The sequence below is a fragment of the Populus euphratica genome, unplaced genomic scaffold (genome assembly GCF_000495115.2).
Source record: "Populus euphratica unplaced genomic scaffold, PopEup_1.0 scaffold8.1, whole genome shotgun sequence".
NCBI classification, from domain to species: Eukaryota; Viridiplantae; Streptophyta; class Magnoliopsida; order Malpighiales; family Salicaceae; genus Populus; species Populus euphratica.
Genome location: NW_011499855.1, coordinates 1,619,011 through 1,637,263, shown reverse-complemented (window position 1 = coordinate 1,637,263; position 18,253 = coordinate 1,619,011). Strand labels below are relative to the sequence as shown.

The following is an 18,253-nucleotide window of genomic DNA, read 5'->3' as shown; positions in this document are numbered from 1 at the left end:
ACTGGCTCTCCACATGCAAATTGTCAAATGTGTCATCGTCACTAATTAAACTCTTCCTATAAGGATTTATAAGCCATGACATGGACATGAATTGATCGTAGAGTTTTTCTTGCTGCTTGCATTTAATTTGCATCGTTTCATTTAATCTTTTCACAATTCACATTGGCAGATATATATAGTATATATTTCGTTATATGCTTTTACATGGATGTCAAGCATGGATGGAATGCGACAGCGCATCACAGCTAGACCAATATGAGAATATTCGTTCCATGAATTTTCGCACATTGACAGATAATTGAATATCAATGGAAAAGTCTCTGTAAATAATAATTTGATTTGATTAAACATGAAAGGAAAAAAATCTATTCATATTTAGGTGTTTATTCTTTTCATATATATATATATATATATAGTTGATCTATCTAAACAAGTAAACGCATTCAACTTCTGGTTCCACTAATGAATTTAGAATAAGATGTATTATTGCCACACTTATAAGTATTTAATCAAATAATTTTGTCTAATTTAGTCAACTGAATTACAATCAATATGAACAATTATTAGAAACATCGGTTGAATATTCATGAGAATTAATTAGAAGGGGAATTCGTTTTTATATTCACCATTAGTTAATGATCAAATTGCTCTAAGAGTGAGATTGTTTTTTATATAAACAAAAAAAATCGTAATTGAATCCTTCTTTGTTTATACTTGTGATTATAATTGCTGCGTTTACCATTATTAAAAAGCAGATTCAAGCTCTTTAGTGCAACATGCAGACACGTTATGGAATCTCCATGGCTAATATAGCTAGCAAGACATCATTGATCATACAGCGCACTTCGACCCATGCACTAGCACAAAGCACAAAATTATATATATATATATGTGCGCGCGCGCGCGAAGTGGATATTATTTTTAAAATAATATATACTGTGATTTGGGTAAGGTTTCATTTACATTTTAACTACTTTGCACCAATTAGTACAGAGTATATATTATTTTTTGTTTAGCTTCTGGTATAGACGTATATTTCACAATAAAATCATGAAAAAACTTCACATAGAAAATGAGTTTTTCATGGCTTGCTGCAAAACTAAATCCAGGCCTAAGTCTGTGTCCAGGACTTTTTTAAAAAATAAGCCTGCAAAAGTAAACTTTTGGTGATATGCAGAGGAGGAGATTATATATATATCTAGATATATATTAAATTAAAAAAAATAAAGAGATAATTCAAATCAACTTGAATTAATCTATTAAACTCAAGTTATGAGATTAGATTATGATAATTCATAAAGCACAAATAAAAAAAATACAAAATTCAATTCTCAATTAATCTAATATTAAATAATTGAATTAAAAAATAAAAAATAACAAAAAAATAATCAAATCAATTTGGGTTAACCTATCAAACTCGGGTCATGAGATAATGATAATTCTTAGAAAACAAATTGAAACATTGAATATAAAATTAAAAAAATTAATTATAAAAAAACTATAAAAAAACTTAAGCCAGCCTTACTAGCAATTTGCATCAATTTTTTAAAGTAAAAAATATCAAGGTGTTGTTAACAAGTTTTCTAGTAGATTAAAAACTTAAATTGCATAGGGGTTAACTTGATGTTACCTGATAAACTTGACTAGTTCAAAGATAATTCAGACACAAAAAAATAATATGAATCAACCTGAACTAACCCGTAATAAATCAGGTCATGCTCCTAAATTAATTTATGTTAAAAAATTAAATTGTATGAGAGTTTATCCAATAAACATAACTAGTTTAAAGATAATCTAAACACAAAAAAATGATATGATTATATTCGGGTTAACTAATGATTTATAGTATAAGATTGAGAGAGCCAAATCTATTAAAAGATAACTTATATATATAAAAAATTATTCAAGTGAATAATGTTATGTAACGAGGGAACAATAAATTCTTCAGTCAATTAATTCATGTTAATTGGATGTAGTAAACGTAAAGTATCGTTCCCCCATTTCCCTAAACTTATAATTGTTGAAATATGGCCCCAGTCAATAGTAGCAGCAGCAAGTCATAATATTTACAAAAGGCCAACATCAAGGTTGGATAAAGAAATTTAATTAAATCAATTTTTATTTTGAAATTTTTAAATCAAACTAAATTAAAAAAAACTAAATTTTGTCAGTTCATTTTATATTTGTTGAAATAAAACAAGTTCACTTTAAATTAACAAATTTTTATTCCAGCTATTTTTTTATAGGTTTTGATTTAATAAATTTTTAATTTGTAATAAATTAGTTTTATTTGGTTTTGTTTTTTCATTCTAGTTTGATATTCAATTTATTTTTTAGTTTTTAAAATATAAAAATAAAATTTAATCCAATCAAACCGGATTTTTTAAATTTGATAACCAATATTATTGAACAAATTTAAAAAACCGTTCGATTTAATTAACTTCAACTCATTTTCCTACAAACATTCCGAATAACTCAGTTCATTTGCCCAACTCTGAAGCATTGAAGACAGGCAGTCTCGGAAAGTGAAAGGGACCCATAGTTTTTTACACAAATGATGAAGCAGCGACCACAATCACCGACCACACATGCATGCAGGATTGCAGATGTCTCCCTCGCATGCCCCACTCAGCACTCAACTCAGTACCCAAAAATCAAATCAATACTCCAACGCAATCCAATTACAGCCTCCCCTTCCCTCTTGATTGGATGACAACTTTCAACTTTTATTCCGCTTTTCTTGTTATCCAGCAAAGAGATTTCTTTATTTTTAATTCCTTATATTAAATTATTACGTTCAACCAATCATTTTTTTTATCGGAATAACATTATTTATCTCTGTATAGAAAAATAATATCAACTCGTGCTTCATCTCATAAATATTTTTTAAAATTTTAAATTGAGATTTGACCCTCGCGTCAATTTGTTAGATTGTACCAAATTTAATGCTTATATTTTATAGGAGGAGGAGAGAGTCTCTAATCTTTGCTTGCGGAGTGATTTGCGGGGTTTTTTTTATGCCACGTCAGAACCCCTCATCATGTTTCTTTATTTTAACTTAGAATCTTGAAGTAATAATAAAGAGCATGTGGCAGAGGCGGCCACGTTGGTGTCAGGTCTGTTTGGTTGGTGGCCTTGGTGCAACAATACTAACGAAAGAATCTTCTCTCTAGAACAACAATGGCTGCCTAAACGTCTCATCCATACCTAGGGAGAGAAACCCTCTCTCTCTCTCTCTCTCTCATGCTTCTTCTTCTTTTTGAGGTGGTGGTTGACAGGGGAAAAAAGGGCAATGGCTTCCTTTCGTGCAACTAATTTTCCGTTAGGTGGGAATATAGAATAAGAAAGAGGGGGATTCCAAATTGTAATTATGAAGGTGGTAAAGTCTTTATTTGTGTGATTTACAAGAACAAAAAAGATGCAAAAGTCCCCCACCTCCAACAGGATATGGAGCAGCATTGCATAAATTAAAAAAGAGTGTTTCTGGCCTTCTAGATTACAGCCTCCATTTCCTTGGTCCCCAAAGTAATCCTGTCAAGTAATGTGCGTACGTTTGAACACTTTACCGGTGCGCGTGTTTGAGGTGGTCTTCATTTTCTGTGCTTTTCTTCTCGTCCTCTTCCTGATCTTCTTTCTTCTTTTGTTCAGTATCACCTGTTGAGACCACCCACTAAAAGGCTGATTAGGAACGCGATTAAATTTGTGTTTTTTTTTAAAAAATTATTTTTTATTTTTATTAAAATTTAATATAGTTTATATATTTTAGATCATTTTAATGTTCTAATATTAAAAATAATTTTTAAAAAATAAAAAAATATTATTAATATGCATTTCAGCACGAAAAATTATTTGAAAAGCAATCGCTACCACACTGTCAAACACATTCTAAACTCCACCCGACTTTTATGAATTGATCTATTTGCTTATTAACCTAGAAATTTGTTCAAGCCGGGTTTAATTTTTGATTAATCTTGATATTGATCAAGTTGAATTTGAATTAGTTGGTATAGTTAATTTATTTGATCTATCAGACCTTGATGAAACTAAATCAGGTCAATTGTAATAATTTTTTAAAATATTTTTATTCAACACAATATTATTTTATTTTTAAAAATTTTATTTAAAATAGTATTATTTTTTAATTAAAAAGCATCTTTTTAGATTTGAAATAACTTTTTACAGTGTAGTTATTGTTATTTTTTAAATAATTTTTTATTTAAAAATATATATAAATAATATTTTTTATTTTTTAAAAATTATTTTTAATATCAACACATCAAAATAATTTAAAAATACTAAAAACATATTGATTTGAAAACACTAAAAAATATTGGTTTGATAAGAAAAAAACAAATAATTAAAAAAAATTAAAAAAATAATTTTTTTTAATTGTTTTTTTAAAATACATAAATAAACATATTTATATTCAAGTTAAACCGTGCCCTTATCCAGGTTAAGAGGATAGATCAATGGAGTTTAATTTTAGTCAGCCGTCAGGATAATTTTATGCTATCAATTCTTAAGATTTCCATGCATCGTATTATCTCAGTAGAAAGATAAGACACTTGTCTTGTTGTGTCTTTGTTTTACAATTAATTCTAACGATGAAAAGTAAAAGTTTTAGTATATGAACATCTCTGGATATGGCTATCAGTTGGTAGCATTTTCATAATTGTTAGTTAATGAAGTTATTGTATTGCCAAAGGTTTTTAAGTTAAATCATATATCAACCTTTTTTTTTGAACGGTATATTTATAATTTTATAATCCAAATTTATATTGTATTTTTTATATCATGTTAAAAATAATATTTTTGATATATTTATTTCGATGCATATTGTTATCTTTAGTTTTTCAAAAGAATAACAAAAAAGAAAACAAATGTGTCGGTGTTTATAAACAGGGAGTGTTAGGTGTATAACCTACTCAATATGATTTAGAAAGTAAGAGATTTGTCTTGGCAAAGTAAAATAAAACCAGTTTTAGAAAGAGCTTTAAGAATTTACCAAAGACATTTCGACTATGTGCGTTGATGACATTAAGGATCATGCCTTAATAATTGATATATGGTTGGTTCCACCCTTACAATTAATTAACTTCAATATCTCCACCATAAAATGAATTCCGATTGCTTTTGGGACGCCGCTCTGTTTCACGAGGATTTTAGTGTAAAGTCCAGCTCACGCTTTCTGATTCTATGGATCAAATTGAAGTGACTAATCAATGTGATGAAAGTTTTGACAATCTTGTCAAGGTTGATCCTGTTTTATATTTAAATTTTTTTTTGAAAAGAATCAAATTGATTTTTTTAATATTTTTTGGATAATTTTAATTTACCAATATAAAAAATATAAAAAAATATTTTTAAAATCTAGATCCAAGACTTTGTGTAATTTTGCTTGTAAATTCAAAAGGGCTTGAGAGGATATGGCGCAATTAGCTGCTAGAATTCTGATAATGTCTTTAATTATGCACAACAGATTACTGGAGCCTAAATTAAATTATTGAAATGCAATGTTGATTGTTTAAGTTAATCTCCTATCAAAACAAATTATTGAAACAAAACAAAACAAAGCCATTTTTTGTAAACCAATTCCATCCTCACATCCTTCACGGGCTCTTACTTTCCCAGGCACTGTCAAAATCAAAACACACTCCCCTGATTCAAATGGAATTAAGTTGCTGTTCATTTAGCTGGTGTCCAGACTGATCATGAGTGTGATGTCATTTGCCTACCTTACAAGGGATCGTGCCTAAGGCAGTAAAAGTAGATCGAAATTGCAATGGAGAAGCATAGCTAGAGGTTAACCCCACAGCCACATGGGTTAATCATCCTTCGTCTCCACCTTGATTCCTGGTGATCTTTATTGTACAAGAAGGGAATTTGTGTTGATCTGCCTTTTTCCTAAATCTTGGAAATCCTGATAACACAGATAATTGATTATGATTACATACACATTCTTCACATCTAATCGCTAATTTTGTCTCAGCAGCCATTATGCTAAAGATCAGACCACTCATTGCTCCTTTTGTTATGATATTCATCTTAAAATGCTCTCCCTTCACATAAATAAATACAAAAAGACAAAAGCATGATAATTTGTCACTACGACGTCCTCTTTACATGTGTGTGTCTATATATATATATATCGACGACGTTATCTTTACATGTGTGTCTCTATATATAATATTTATATAATTTTATTTATTTTGGATGGAATGATATTTTTAGTTTAATTTATATATATTTTATATGTATTTAGGTTAAGGTTAAATACCTATAATATATAAATTATTGAGAATTATAGTTTTTATTTTGTGTTTAATCTTAATTATTTTAATATATATATATATATATATATATAATTTTAAAAACTAATCCCGTGGTTCATGAATTACTTCGGTTAATTTTAAATAATTTTCTTAAAATGATAAAAATAATATTGTTTTAATAAAAATAAATTAATAAACTAAATTTTATTTAAGGATTGTAAATCAATAAAGTATTTGATCATATCATTTTTCTTCTTCAGTTTAAAGGATATAAACCTCAAATTGAATAGCTGAGTCTATATATATTTTAAAACAACGATGTTTATGATGAATTTGGTGAGAGTTTAGTAAAGCCTAACCGATCCTTTCACCTTTCAAGGTAATAAATCCATTACTTGTCCATTTTTTCACTTTACGCAGGAATAATTTTACTCGTTTCAAAGTAGCAATTCCAGGGGGTATTCTAGAATTCTAACACATATCAATAAATTTTTTGAAAAAGTAATACATTTTCAAAAAATAATTTAAAAATAACATAATTTAAATGTAATTATTATTAGAAATAATGGTTGTTCCAAAAATTATATCTCTTTCAATTCAATTAGCATGCATAAAAATCAACCTAAATTTTTATGAATATCCAATGATTAAGAAATGAGATTCAAGTCCCAATTACCAAAAACAATGAGTCATTAAAAATATATCAGAGTTTTATTTTTTGTATATCTAGTACCATTAAAAAGATCTTAATAAAATAATTTTAACTATATTTTAAAAAATCACCAAATATGATAATAATTTGTTAGGGATTTTGTTTGAAATTGATTTAGGATTAATTAGAATCTTTTTTTTTGTTTTTTTCAAAATATAGCTAAAGTAATTTCGTTAAGATCTTCTAATAATATCAAAAGTATCAAAAAAATAAAATCTTGGTGTGTTTTTGTTGACCCATTCTTTTTTTTTTTTTTCTCTTTTCCTATATTTGTATTCTACTACTATCATACCTTATCTCCTCTTTCTTTCTTGATCATTGAATCCTCAATCCTATGTCTTTGTCATTAAATTATTTTAAAATGTTTGGTTGACTTTGTTGTGTTTCATTAATTTCTAAAAGAAAGATGTTTTTAAATATTTACTAAACAACCACTATTTTAATTAGTGATGATGTAGAAAAATATATTATGAGACGTGATCACTATTTCAAATAACGATTGTATATAAAAACAATATTCTCAAATGTAGTAATATTTAAATTGTATTATTTTTTAAATAATTTTTTAACTTGTTTTATTTTTTCAAAACTTTTAGCAAGCTATGCTATTTATTTTTATTTTTTTTAAAAAAGTCCCAATTGTACTATAGGATTTGTACTTATTTGACTAGATAGTTAGGCATATATTTCATTGAACTTCGAATACTACAAACGAATTAGACAGCCCCATTAAGCCACAACGTCTTCTTTTCAGATAAAAATCATGCACAGCCCTCTTCAATGTGAAAAAGATTTCCAAATTCCTAGTGCCGCTCGAACCCAAAGGTGTGCTATACTGGCTGGTGGACATCACTAAAGCGAGCCAACCCAATTCTCTCACCTTTCGAAGCAACCCTCACCTTCCTATTAAATGTGTAAGAAGCTTGCAAAATCAATAGCAAATAATTAATTTATGTAGCCTCTCCTATTAATTAAGCCCGTATTGTTCCAGTTAGAAGCCAGATCCTTTCACATGTGGTAGGTTTGGTGTCTTCGTGATCTAAGTTTCTCAGCCAAAAATCTTACACGAGTATAATATTAATTCTCACCCTCTATAATTCATTCCCTATCTATAGAGAGAAATAAAAATAAATTCTAGCTCCCAACAACCAGCAAATCATTTTATCACCCACCTAACTCCTTACGAATCTGTACCCAGAAAAAGAAAAGAAAATCTCTGCAACAAGTGTCCATCTCTGCTTAAAGGTGCATGCAATTTGCAGTGGATGTTGTCTCTTGAGATATCTTAATGGGATCTGGATAAAATATGGTATGGAGTTTCGAAATTTACAACGAGCTGCTGATGATTGGTCATTTGATTCCAAACGTAAATTAGGTTAATCAAAGAATTAAATAATATGTCTATGCACAGTGACATGTGGGGTGTGTCGGCGTTGGCTAGGTTGTTCTCTGTATAGTTTACACATAAAAACAAAGATATCTAACGTCGAGGAGATTCCAACGACGACATCGCACACCTTATGATCCTGAATTTTGATGTAAGCTTGGAAGGCTCTTCACGCAGTTCCAAGATAAAAAGGAAAAGGAAACCTTGCTGGCCTCGTCGACGTCCCAATCCAGTTCATTCACGATTATACATCACAGAATTTGTACATCACCAGTCACCATTAATGATGAACAAACTCTTTATATCGATCTTAGCTGTGTCTAATTTATGTCCGCATGCACACTTTCCAGGTGCTGATGCGCACATAGAAGCAATCGGATTAGGCAAATAAAGAAGGGCGTCTGCTTCCCTGGCCAAAAGGATCATGGTGTATGGCTGCTGGCATGCCAATCCATTACGCTGGCATATTTTTTTTTTCTGCAGAATATTTAGTTTATTGGTCTCACAAGTCACAAGTCACAACCTCCTATCCTGAAAAATCAAAAAAGAAAAAAAGAAGTCAGGCCCACGTAAGTCAACCCACATGAGCCCATGTGCATTCAGAAACTAAAGCACACAGCGCAACTCCACTGTCCTTGATTGTTGGCTGTAACATGCAGGAATGTCATCGCCACACAGAGTCGAGTCCTTGTTCCTAGCTAGGCTACTTGCTCCCACATAGAAATACTCAACAATTCCAAATTATATGGTCTCATACACCTAATTTCCATATGCATCACATTTTGGATCAGTGGCTTCCTCGCCCCACTAATCTCCCACCTCACATGTTATCGGCAAGAGTTATGTTAGGCATAGACTTGGATAAATGGGGGTTTGTGGAAGGTTTTTGCCATGTAGTTAGGTTAGGAGTATGATTTCATTTCATGTACTTGAGTTGTCTCCACCGAATTATTTGTTTTGTGATTCTCAGAAGACATTAATACTTAATTAATAAAAAAAAAGGGAAAAAAGGAGACGTGGTTATACATGGCCCTGCAGGCATCAATTACGTTTAAAAATAGGTACCCTATGGCTCTACCAACAAATCGAGATTAACACTTGACCTAGAGCTCAATATACCATAATGCGACTAATTATTCTTAATCACTCCTTCAGCTCCGGGAAGAAGCTTCGGCAGGATTGCAGTCTCTAATGAGAATAGGCATGCAGGTGCTACCTAATGTAATAAATTCATTCGTCATTTGTGAATTAGTCAAATAAAATTGAATGTGGCTTCCGCTTACAAGGGGTCAGGAGTAGAGGGTTAAAGAGTGGAGAAAGTTATGGCCCATGTTAGGATATATTTGCAGTTGCGGTGGAATTGCTGTTATGTATTTTTTTTAATTAATTTTTTTATTTTTAAATTATTTTAATATACTAATGTCAAAAATAAATTTTAAAAAATAAAAAATGTATAATTTTAATTTATTTTCATGTGAAATGCATTTTAAAACGCAAAATTTACCATACTTCTAAACAAGTATTTAATCAAGATTTATTATATGTTTTTGGGATCCACTGGCCTTCGGCCTTGATTATTGGCAAATTTATTCTTTTTAGAGATAACCCAAGCCTATTCTCCTCCTCTTTTTTTTTTTTTTTTTCTTGGCTGAACCCTCTTCTCTACTTGCTTGGCTGCTTGGTTTATAACGGGAAAATGAAAAATATTTGTATTAAAAGTTGAAAAATCCTGATGAGAGTGTCAGGACAGGAGCTCCTTATTTAGCGTTACCCGTCATTAAATGTATTGGAATTTTTGGTAGCGATCAGATTCTCTTCCTTGTTTATTTTCTCCTGGGCTCGTGGGGCAACTTACAGTTGATAAGAGTCAGATAAATGGGCTTGGCTGTACAAAACATCTAGCTTTCTTAATGTCATGAGCCAGCTGCAGTCCAGCCCTTCGGTCTACCTAAACCCGGCGACAAGGCAATGGTTCAAGGAAGATTGGGGGCCCATTAAACATGAAAGCCCGGTAATATGGGCTTTAAGTATGGTCCAGCCAATATCAAAAAGCCCCATTGACTTCATGAGTTTTCAACATGGATTCCATTCATGAGGATTGCTTTCGACCCAACTCTTAATAACAGATCTCACAAGGCCTCTCTCTCTCTCTCTCTCTCCACTTTCATTTTGATTGTTCTTAGCGTTTTCTTAATATTATTCTCTCAATCAAATTTGATGTATTGCTGGAAAAGTTCCAATTAATACGTGTCATAGAAAAAATCAATATATTCATGCAAATGAAAAAACAACAGAAAAATAACTAAATATAGAGTGCTTCTTGTTTTTTCCAATCTTTAAGTTATTAGTTAATGTCAATTGTGTCTTTAGTTAAATTAATTAAATAAGGTAGGAAATATATATATATTTATTTATTATTTTTCAATTAAACATGTTTTTATTTTCAACTTATTTATTTATTTAGTAACTAGATACTATTTTAATTCATTATAAAAAATAAGTAATTTCTCTTCGTTATTATTAGAAAACTATCCTATCTCCTCTGCTGATTAAAGAATCAAACACACTATGTTAAAAGATTAAAAAAAGAATTATGATAATCATCCCCCGTATCTATCTGTTTGGTTAGTGTCAGATATAATAAGGTTGGCTCACACTCAATTATTTTTTAAATTAATTAACTTAATATATCTAAAAATTTAAAATAGTATACTTGTATATTTTTTATCTACTATTTTTTTAATAATAATGTACAATAAAATCTTACCTAATTAATCCTTGAAGTGCTCATAATCATAATTATCTAACTTAATTGGGAGTTGTCTTGGTTAAGAAATTGGATTTTGAGTTAGATATATTGATACAGTCAATCCAAATTAATTTGAAAAAATAAAAATATTTAAATATTTAATATTTTATATAAAAAAATTAAAAAATAACTCACATAGATATATACTATATATATTTTAAATAATAAATTTTAAAAAATTATTTCAAAATATTTTTTATTCTATATTGAAAAACATACTATATTATCATTTTAACTTAAAGTTTTTAAATTAAAAAGATTTTTCTATCTTACTTTAAAAAAATAATTTTTTTCTATAAACATAAAATATATATATTAAAAAACTTCAAATTTATTAGAAAAAAAATCTTTAATAAATTTTAAAAATAGTTAATAATTAATTAAAAATTATATAAAAATATATTTTTTGAAAAACAAGTCTTTATCAGAGATCACCCCAGCCACAAATCAACTGAGTTTAACTTTTCTTTTTTATTTTCTTCTCTAGCGGATCTTTTATTTTATCCCAATCAGTTCAACCACCATATAAAACCAATGCTAAGAATAAATTACCTTGTGCATGAAAGAGACCCCCTTGAACCACCACTTTCCTTACTGTTTAAAAAACATGGTTACCTTTCATAGCCATCACATCCCGAAACCTAGAAGAAGCATATTCTACCACCCATTTTTGAGATACCAAACTTCGTTTATAATCCATAATTGTTTTAACCACTTAATTTAATTAATAGTTTATAGGACATATTTAAATTTTTAAAAAAGTCAAGATAAATCAAATGAGTTTACTAACAAAAAAACAATGATGTAACTTTTAACTTAATTTATTGTATTCGACTAAAGTTTAAAACTTTTTCATCCAAAATGTTTATAAAGATTGTTGTTTTAGATTTTTTTTATTTTCTTTATTATTTTCGATCCTTTTCTCATTAAATTTGTAATATTTATTTAATTTATATTTTACTAAATAAATCAATTTAACTGACTATTTAAGAGTTCATTAAAATTAAAATTCTCTTTTTATAATTTAAATATAATTTTAGAATTTAAAAAAAAAAATATTTGATAAATACACATTTGGAATTTCATATTTTATATTTAACTAGTAGCTAACATAACCAAATATGAGATGAAAATTAACGATAAGATACCGAAACGGTAATCCTTGGTACCTTTCAAAGCAGCCAAGGGAGCTGACAGAACCCACCATGGTGGTACCTCATCACTCAATACTTATAATTCTCAATCTTACAACACCAAGATCATCAAGAAAAAAGCAGTATAACTCATAGACATGAATCGCCTTAAACAATGGCTGCTCATAAACACCTTCTTCATTACTATAATAACAACGCAGACGTCACTTGCTCAAAACCAGATACCAACAACACTCGATGGCCCTTTTAAACCAGTAACTCGCAGGTTTGATCCTTCATTACGTAGAGGAAGTGATGACTTGCCAATGAACCATCCAAGACTTAAAAAGAACGCAACTTCAAACTTCCCTGAACAGATATCACTTGCCATCTCCTCACCAACTTCAATGTGGGTTTCTTGGGTCACGGGTATCTTTCTTTTTAATTATTGGTTATTGATTTTCTTGATTTTTTTTCTTCTTGTGTTTTTGTGATGTTTTATTTGGTGTGATGTGGCTTGATTTCTGGGTTATGGTTTGGTTTTCTTGGATTATAAATGGTGCAGGGGAAGCACAGATTGGTTCTGATGTGATTCCTCTTGATCCTGCATCTGTGGCAAGCGAGGTTTGGTATGGAAAAGAGAGTGGAAAGTACTTAAGTAGAGGAAAAGGAAATTCAACTGTTTATTCACAATTGTATCCGTTTGAAGGACTTTCGAATTACACCTCTGGCATCATTCACCATGTGAGAATTGATGGTAAATTAAAAAAGAAATTCCTTTATAGTTCTTTAAATTGTTGAGTTTCAATGCTTTAAATTTTAAATTGGGATTCAGTGAAGGTGGGATGGAATGAATTATAGAATACTCGTTTGTGTCATAAGTTCATTGTGGATAGGAATGGCTTGCCGCCTTGCCCTGTAATAAATTGATGCGTGTGTGCAGTGACATGGTTTCTTTGGGAAAATCTCTAACCATTTTAGCGATTTCTTTGATCCATTAATGTGTGAGCTGTTGGTTAATAATGATGAACGTGGTGATCAGAAGTCAGCAAATTATCCACAAAATGACCTAGAATATAGCCACTGGCTGTCCAAGTATGCCTAGTTTCTTTACGCATCATCCATGAACATCAATGCAGACTAGGTCTCTTTGAATCTGGCATTGTTTTTCAGTGAGATTCTCGCACCTAGATGACCACACAAAAGAGTTTTATCATAATTTGTTGGAGTTTTTCTTTTTTTCCTTGCAGGTCTTGAACCTGGGACGAAGTACTTTTATAAGTGTGGAGATAGCTCTATCCCAGCTATGAGTGAAGAGCATGTCTTTGAAACATTACCTTTGCCCAGTCCAAATGCATACCCTCATCGAATAGCCATTATTGGAGATCTGGGACTCACAAGCAACTCATCAACAACCATAGACCATGTGATCGTGAATGATCCATCAATGATTCTAATGGTTGGAGACCTAACTTATGCAAATCAATACCTTACAACTGGTGGAAAAGGAGCTCCATGCTACTCCTGTGCATTCCCTGATGCACCTATAAGAGAGACGTATCAACCCCGCTGGGATGGCTGGGGAAGGTAACCTTTCTGCTATGCCTGAGTATGTGGATGGTTTTGACAAAGAAAAGTAGTTTTACTAAATTCGCAGCATGGAAGCCATCAGAGATGTGAATGCTTATAGTGTTTTCTTTTATTATGAAAGGCATCCTGTCTGATCTGATTTTAGATTATCTAAGATCAGCTATTTTCTTCATTTGCAAGTCTACCTCACGTTTTCGACGGATTGGAATCACCAATTGCAACCCAGAACGAAAAACAGTGTACAATAGTCAGGCAATCGGTGCTTTGGTAGCTAAGCTGGGCTGGAACAAATTGACTGTGTTCTCCCTGCTATGAGGATCATTTGTTTGCCTTCAAGCAGTTGTACTTTTGCTTGTTTCTCTATTGTGCATAAGCCCATCTTCTATTTTCCTAGCCTTTTCTTGCATTCCATTAAACTAAAGTTTCTCATATGTACTGAGTCATCCACTGTTATTTAATGGTTTAACTGCATGGACAAATACTTACTAGAGCCTTCCAAAGTAGAAAAGCAAAAGCAAAAGGCTTATAATTTCCATTAAGTATTCTATAAAGTATTTCCCTATTGTGTTATTACAACAAGTTTTCATGGTCTTATGATTGAAACTGTTTTAACTGGAGTTCAGATTCATGGAGCCACTTATCTCAAGCAGTCCTATGATGGTCATTGAAGGGAATCATGAGATTGAACCTCAAGTTTCTGGGATAACTTTCAAATCATATTTGACTAGATATGCAGTTCCATCGTAAGAGTCTAGCTCTAACAGCAACTTCTATTATTCATTTGATGCTGGGGGCATACATTTTGTAATGTTAGGAGCATATGTTGACTACAACAGCACAGGTATGAGAGATTCCTTTTCGTGATCAAAATAATCCCCAACATATTTAAACTTTCAGGACCATTGCCATCCTAGGGTGCTATCTCTTTTCTGAGATTGAAGCACCACTAAATTGGTAAATTCTATCAATCTCAATTCAGGTGCTCAGTATTCCTGGTTAAAGCAAGATCTAAATCAAGTAGACCGTGCGAAGACCCCTTGGCTGGTAGCTGCCTGGCATCCACCATGGTATAATAGCTATTCCTCTCACTATCAGGAATTTGAATGCATGAGGCAGGAAATGGAAGCACTTCTCTATCAATACCATGTTGACATTGTCTTTTCTGGTCATGTAAGTTTGGATCTGCATATTTAGCTCTCATGGACGGATATCTACTTGCAAATTCTGTTACTAATCAAATCAGATAAAGAATGATAATTGGTGAATAGGACTGTTTCGATGCCTATTACTAAAGTTCAAACACACTTTCTCAAGCATCAAGGTTCACAACATTCTGTTTTACAGAATAGCTTGCTGGTTAAAAGGAATTATGTTCCCAAATAAAACTTCATTTAATAGTCTTTTAAAAACCCTTTCCACCAAAGGCAGAATTCAAGTTTAGTGATTGTTGCTGGGAGTTCTCACATCGTGTTCACAAAATTTATATGATGCCTCAGAAACAGATGCATCAAGTAGTTGGATATCTCAGTTGCATAGCATTCTTACTTTTGTTCCCTATCAATTTAAGAGCTCGCTTCCCTTCTCAAAGACAGATGAGCTATTTATAGATATTCCAGTTATATCTTTTGTTTACATTATATTTTATATGGAGTTGTTTTGGAGGCATGGGAGGAAGCACATGGATATACAAATGAATTAACTATAAATTATTGCCAAGATTATCATCTATTTTATAAATGAACATCAAATACTATCTACTTTACAGGTGCATGCTTATGAGCGGATGAACAGAGTTTATAACTATACATTAGATCCATGTGGCCCCGTTTACATAACAGTTGGTGATGGTGGAAATATTGAGAAAGTTGATGTCGATCATGCTGATGAACCTGGAAACTGTCCATCAGCTGGTGATAACATACCAGAATTTGGAGGGGTGTGTCATATTAATTTTTCTTCTGGTCCTGCTGAGGGCAAATTTTGTTGGGATAAGCAGCCTGAGTGGAGTGCATTTAGGGAGAGCAGCTTTGGGCATGGAATACTTGAGGTATGGTCTTAAGCCTAAAGTTTCCTGAACTCCTTCATGTAGTTTTTCCAGTCAGTTTGTTTCAGAATTTTCTCTCATGTGATACAATGGGTGTATTTTCATGTACATAATATACACCATGAAGTTCCAGATGCTTGCTTAGTCACGTCAGCCTCATTTTATCAATTGGCCGAGCAACACTTGACCAAAGTCAAGGCCTCGAACCTGAAGTTTAGACTTGGCTTCAAATAAATCTCTCTGTAGAAGGATCTTTTGCCTCTCCAGAACTTTTGGTGACACCAGTTGTTTTCCCATATGAAAATTCAAGATCGAACCATTTGTTCCATTCCGCTGTTTGTTTTCTTCCATGTCTTTTCATTCAAAATTTGCTAATAGGCGCAGGTTTATGGACATTCGACAGCAGAATTGCATGCACAAATACATATACGCACACACATATCCATGAGCATCAGTGTATGTGCATATGGAGTTCATCTTTGCTGATCTTGTTAGACCAATTAAGGCCTGCAAGAAGCTAAAGCGGCTTCATTTAGTTGCAATTTGAATCTTTCTATTCCTTGAATATTATCCTCTTGTTCTTAATGCAGGTTGTGAATTCCACATATGCATTGTGGACTTGGCACAGAAACCAGGATATTTACAAGGACGATAGTCACGGTGACCAAATATATGTTGTGCGGCAGCCTGAATTGTGCATCGCTTCAACTTCAGAAGTGATTTCCTGTCTTAAGATTTAACTCCAAACTGCATCATCATTAGGATTTGACATTCCCATTTTTTTTTTTAATCTATGCAATAGGGAGGTGGCAAGCCTGAAGACGGAGGAGGTCTAACAAATGAAGCTGCTGATTTGTTAGCTAGATGGACGTGGTTCGCCGCATCGATAGAAATGCTCACAGTTGCAGTTATTTGGACATCATTCTACTGATATACAACAACCCTTCAGGATCATGCATTGCTCCTTGTTAACACCATAAACACTATACTCATTGCCATCTTGTCACACACTGCTCCGATAATGCAGACCAATGTATTTACGTTGCAGAAACACAAGTTAATGGTCACTACTTGTGACTGCCAGAAACATCCTCGGGAGTTGATCAGAGGGAATCATCTGATTTTTGAATTCATGAAAATATATATAATATCTAGAAGATAAAAAGATTTGAATAACATGGTATCATTGTCTTATTCTTACACGTAGCTCCACTGATTCAGATTGCAGACCAATGTATGCACGCTACAGAAACACTTTCCTCGGGAAAATGTGTTAATGTTTGGATTTCTTTCACGGGTTGGGTAGGTGTAACCTCGGAGTCCACATCTTTATAGATTTTTTATTTGCCCAGAATATTTAAATTATTTTGATTTCTTAATTATGACTTGCGTTAAAATACTTAACGGAAGCTGCTAGATTTTTTGTAAGATGATGTTTTTTTACAGAATTAAAAGATGATGGAAAGCTTAAAAACAAATAGGATTTCTTTATTGAGAATTCTTTACTAGTAATATTAAAATAAAAATTGTATGATTATAATATTCAGATAGCAACCGGCCACGACATTGTAAATGGGGTCACGTGAGCTGGACGCCGCAAATATGAAATCATATATTTGAAGTATAGTTTTGAAATCTAATCTGGTTATTAATCAAGTTAAGTGATGGAGTTAAGTTGATTCGGGTTAACCCATGTTAATCTTCCAAAAAAAACTACTTCCAAAAAAAACTACGCTTACAATATTGAAAAATCAGTTTTCATTGAAAAAGAAAACCTACGCTTCTATAACCATGTGAACATATACACTTATAGTTACAAATTTAATAAACAAAATTAGTGAATATTAACAGAAGTAGAAGCAAACGAACAAGGACATCAAATTCAACTTAAGCAGAACAATAACAAAATTAATAGCAAATTGGTGAGCATTAATAGAAGCAAACGAATAAGGACAACAGAGGGCAGAAATAATAACAACTAATTGTAGAAGCAAAAGCAGAAACAGAAGCAGAAAGAACGAGATATTCACAACAATATTCACAGCAAAGTTCAGTTCTTTGATCATTTGAAGTCGCAGAAAAATAAAAGTACAAAAAAAATGAAATACATATTTGTGGAGCTACAAGCCTACCAATTCAAAGCAAATGGGTCAACAGAGAGAAGAATCGATACCACTGTTATACTATAGCAAAGCTCTCCTGCAAGTTTAATAGAGAGAATAATATTTAAAAGATGTTTCAATTTGAAACAAAGGATAGCAAAGGAAGAAAGAAACAAGTAACACTCATCTAACCTTATTCTTAGA

The 18,253-nt window shown here is 31.6% G+C and overlaps 1 protein-coding gene across 1 annotated transcript; it reads left to right on the top strand.

The window, feature by feature from the left end:
• The first annotated feature begins 12,328 nt into the window (after positions 1-12,328).
• On the top strand, positions 12,329-17,301 carry PAP23 (purple acid phosphatase 23). The gene is given in 8 exon segments (XM_011022391.1): positions 12,329-12,742; positions 12,879-13,070; positions 13,564-13,900; positions 14,527-14,744; positions 14,883-15,073; positions 15,669-15,950; positions 16,538-16,663; positions 16,750-17,301. Coding segments are annotated over 8 exon segments (1,746 nt in total). The 5' UTR covers positions 12,329-12,471; the 3' UTR covers positions 16,879-17,301.
• The last annotated feature ends 952 nt before the right edge of the window (positions 17,302-18,253 follow it).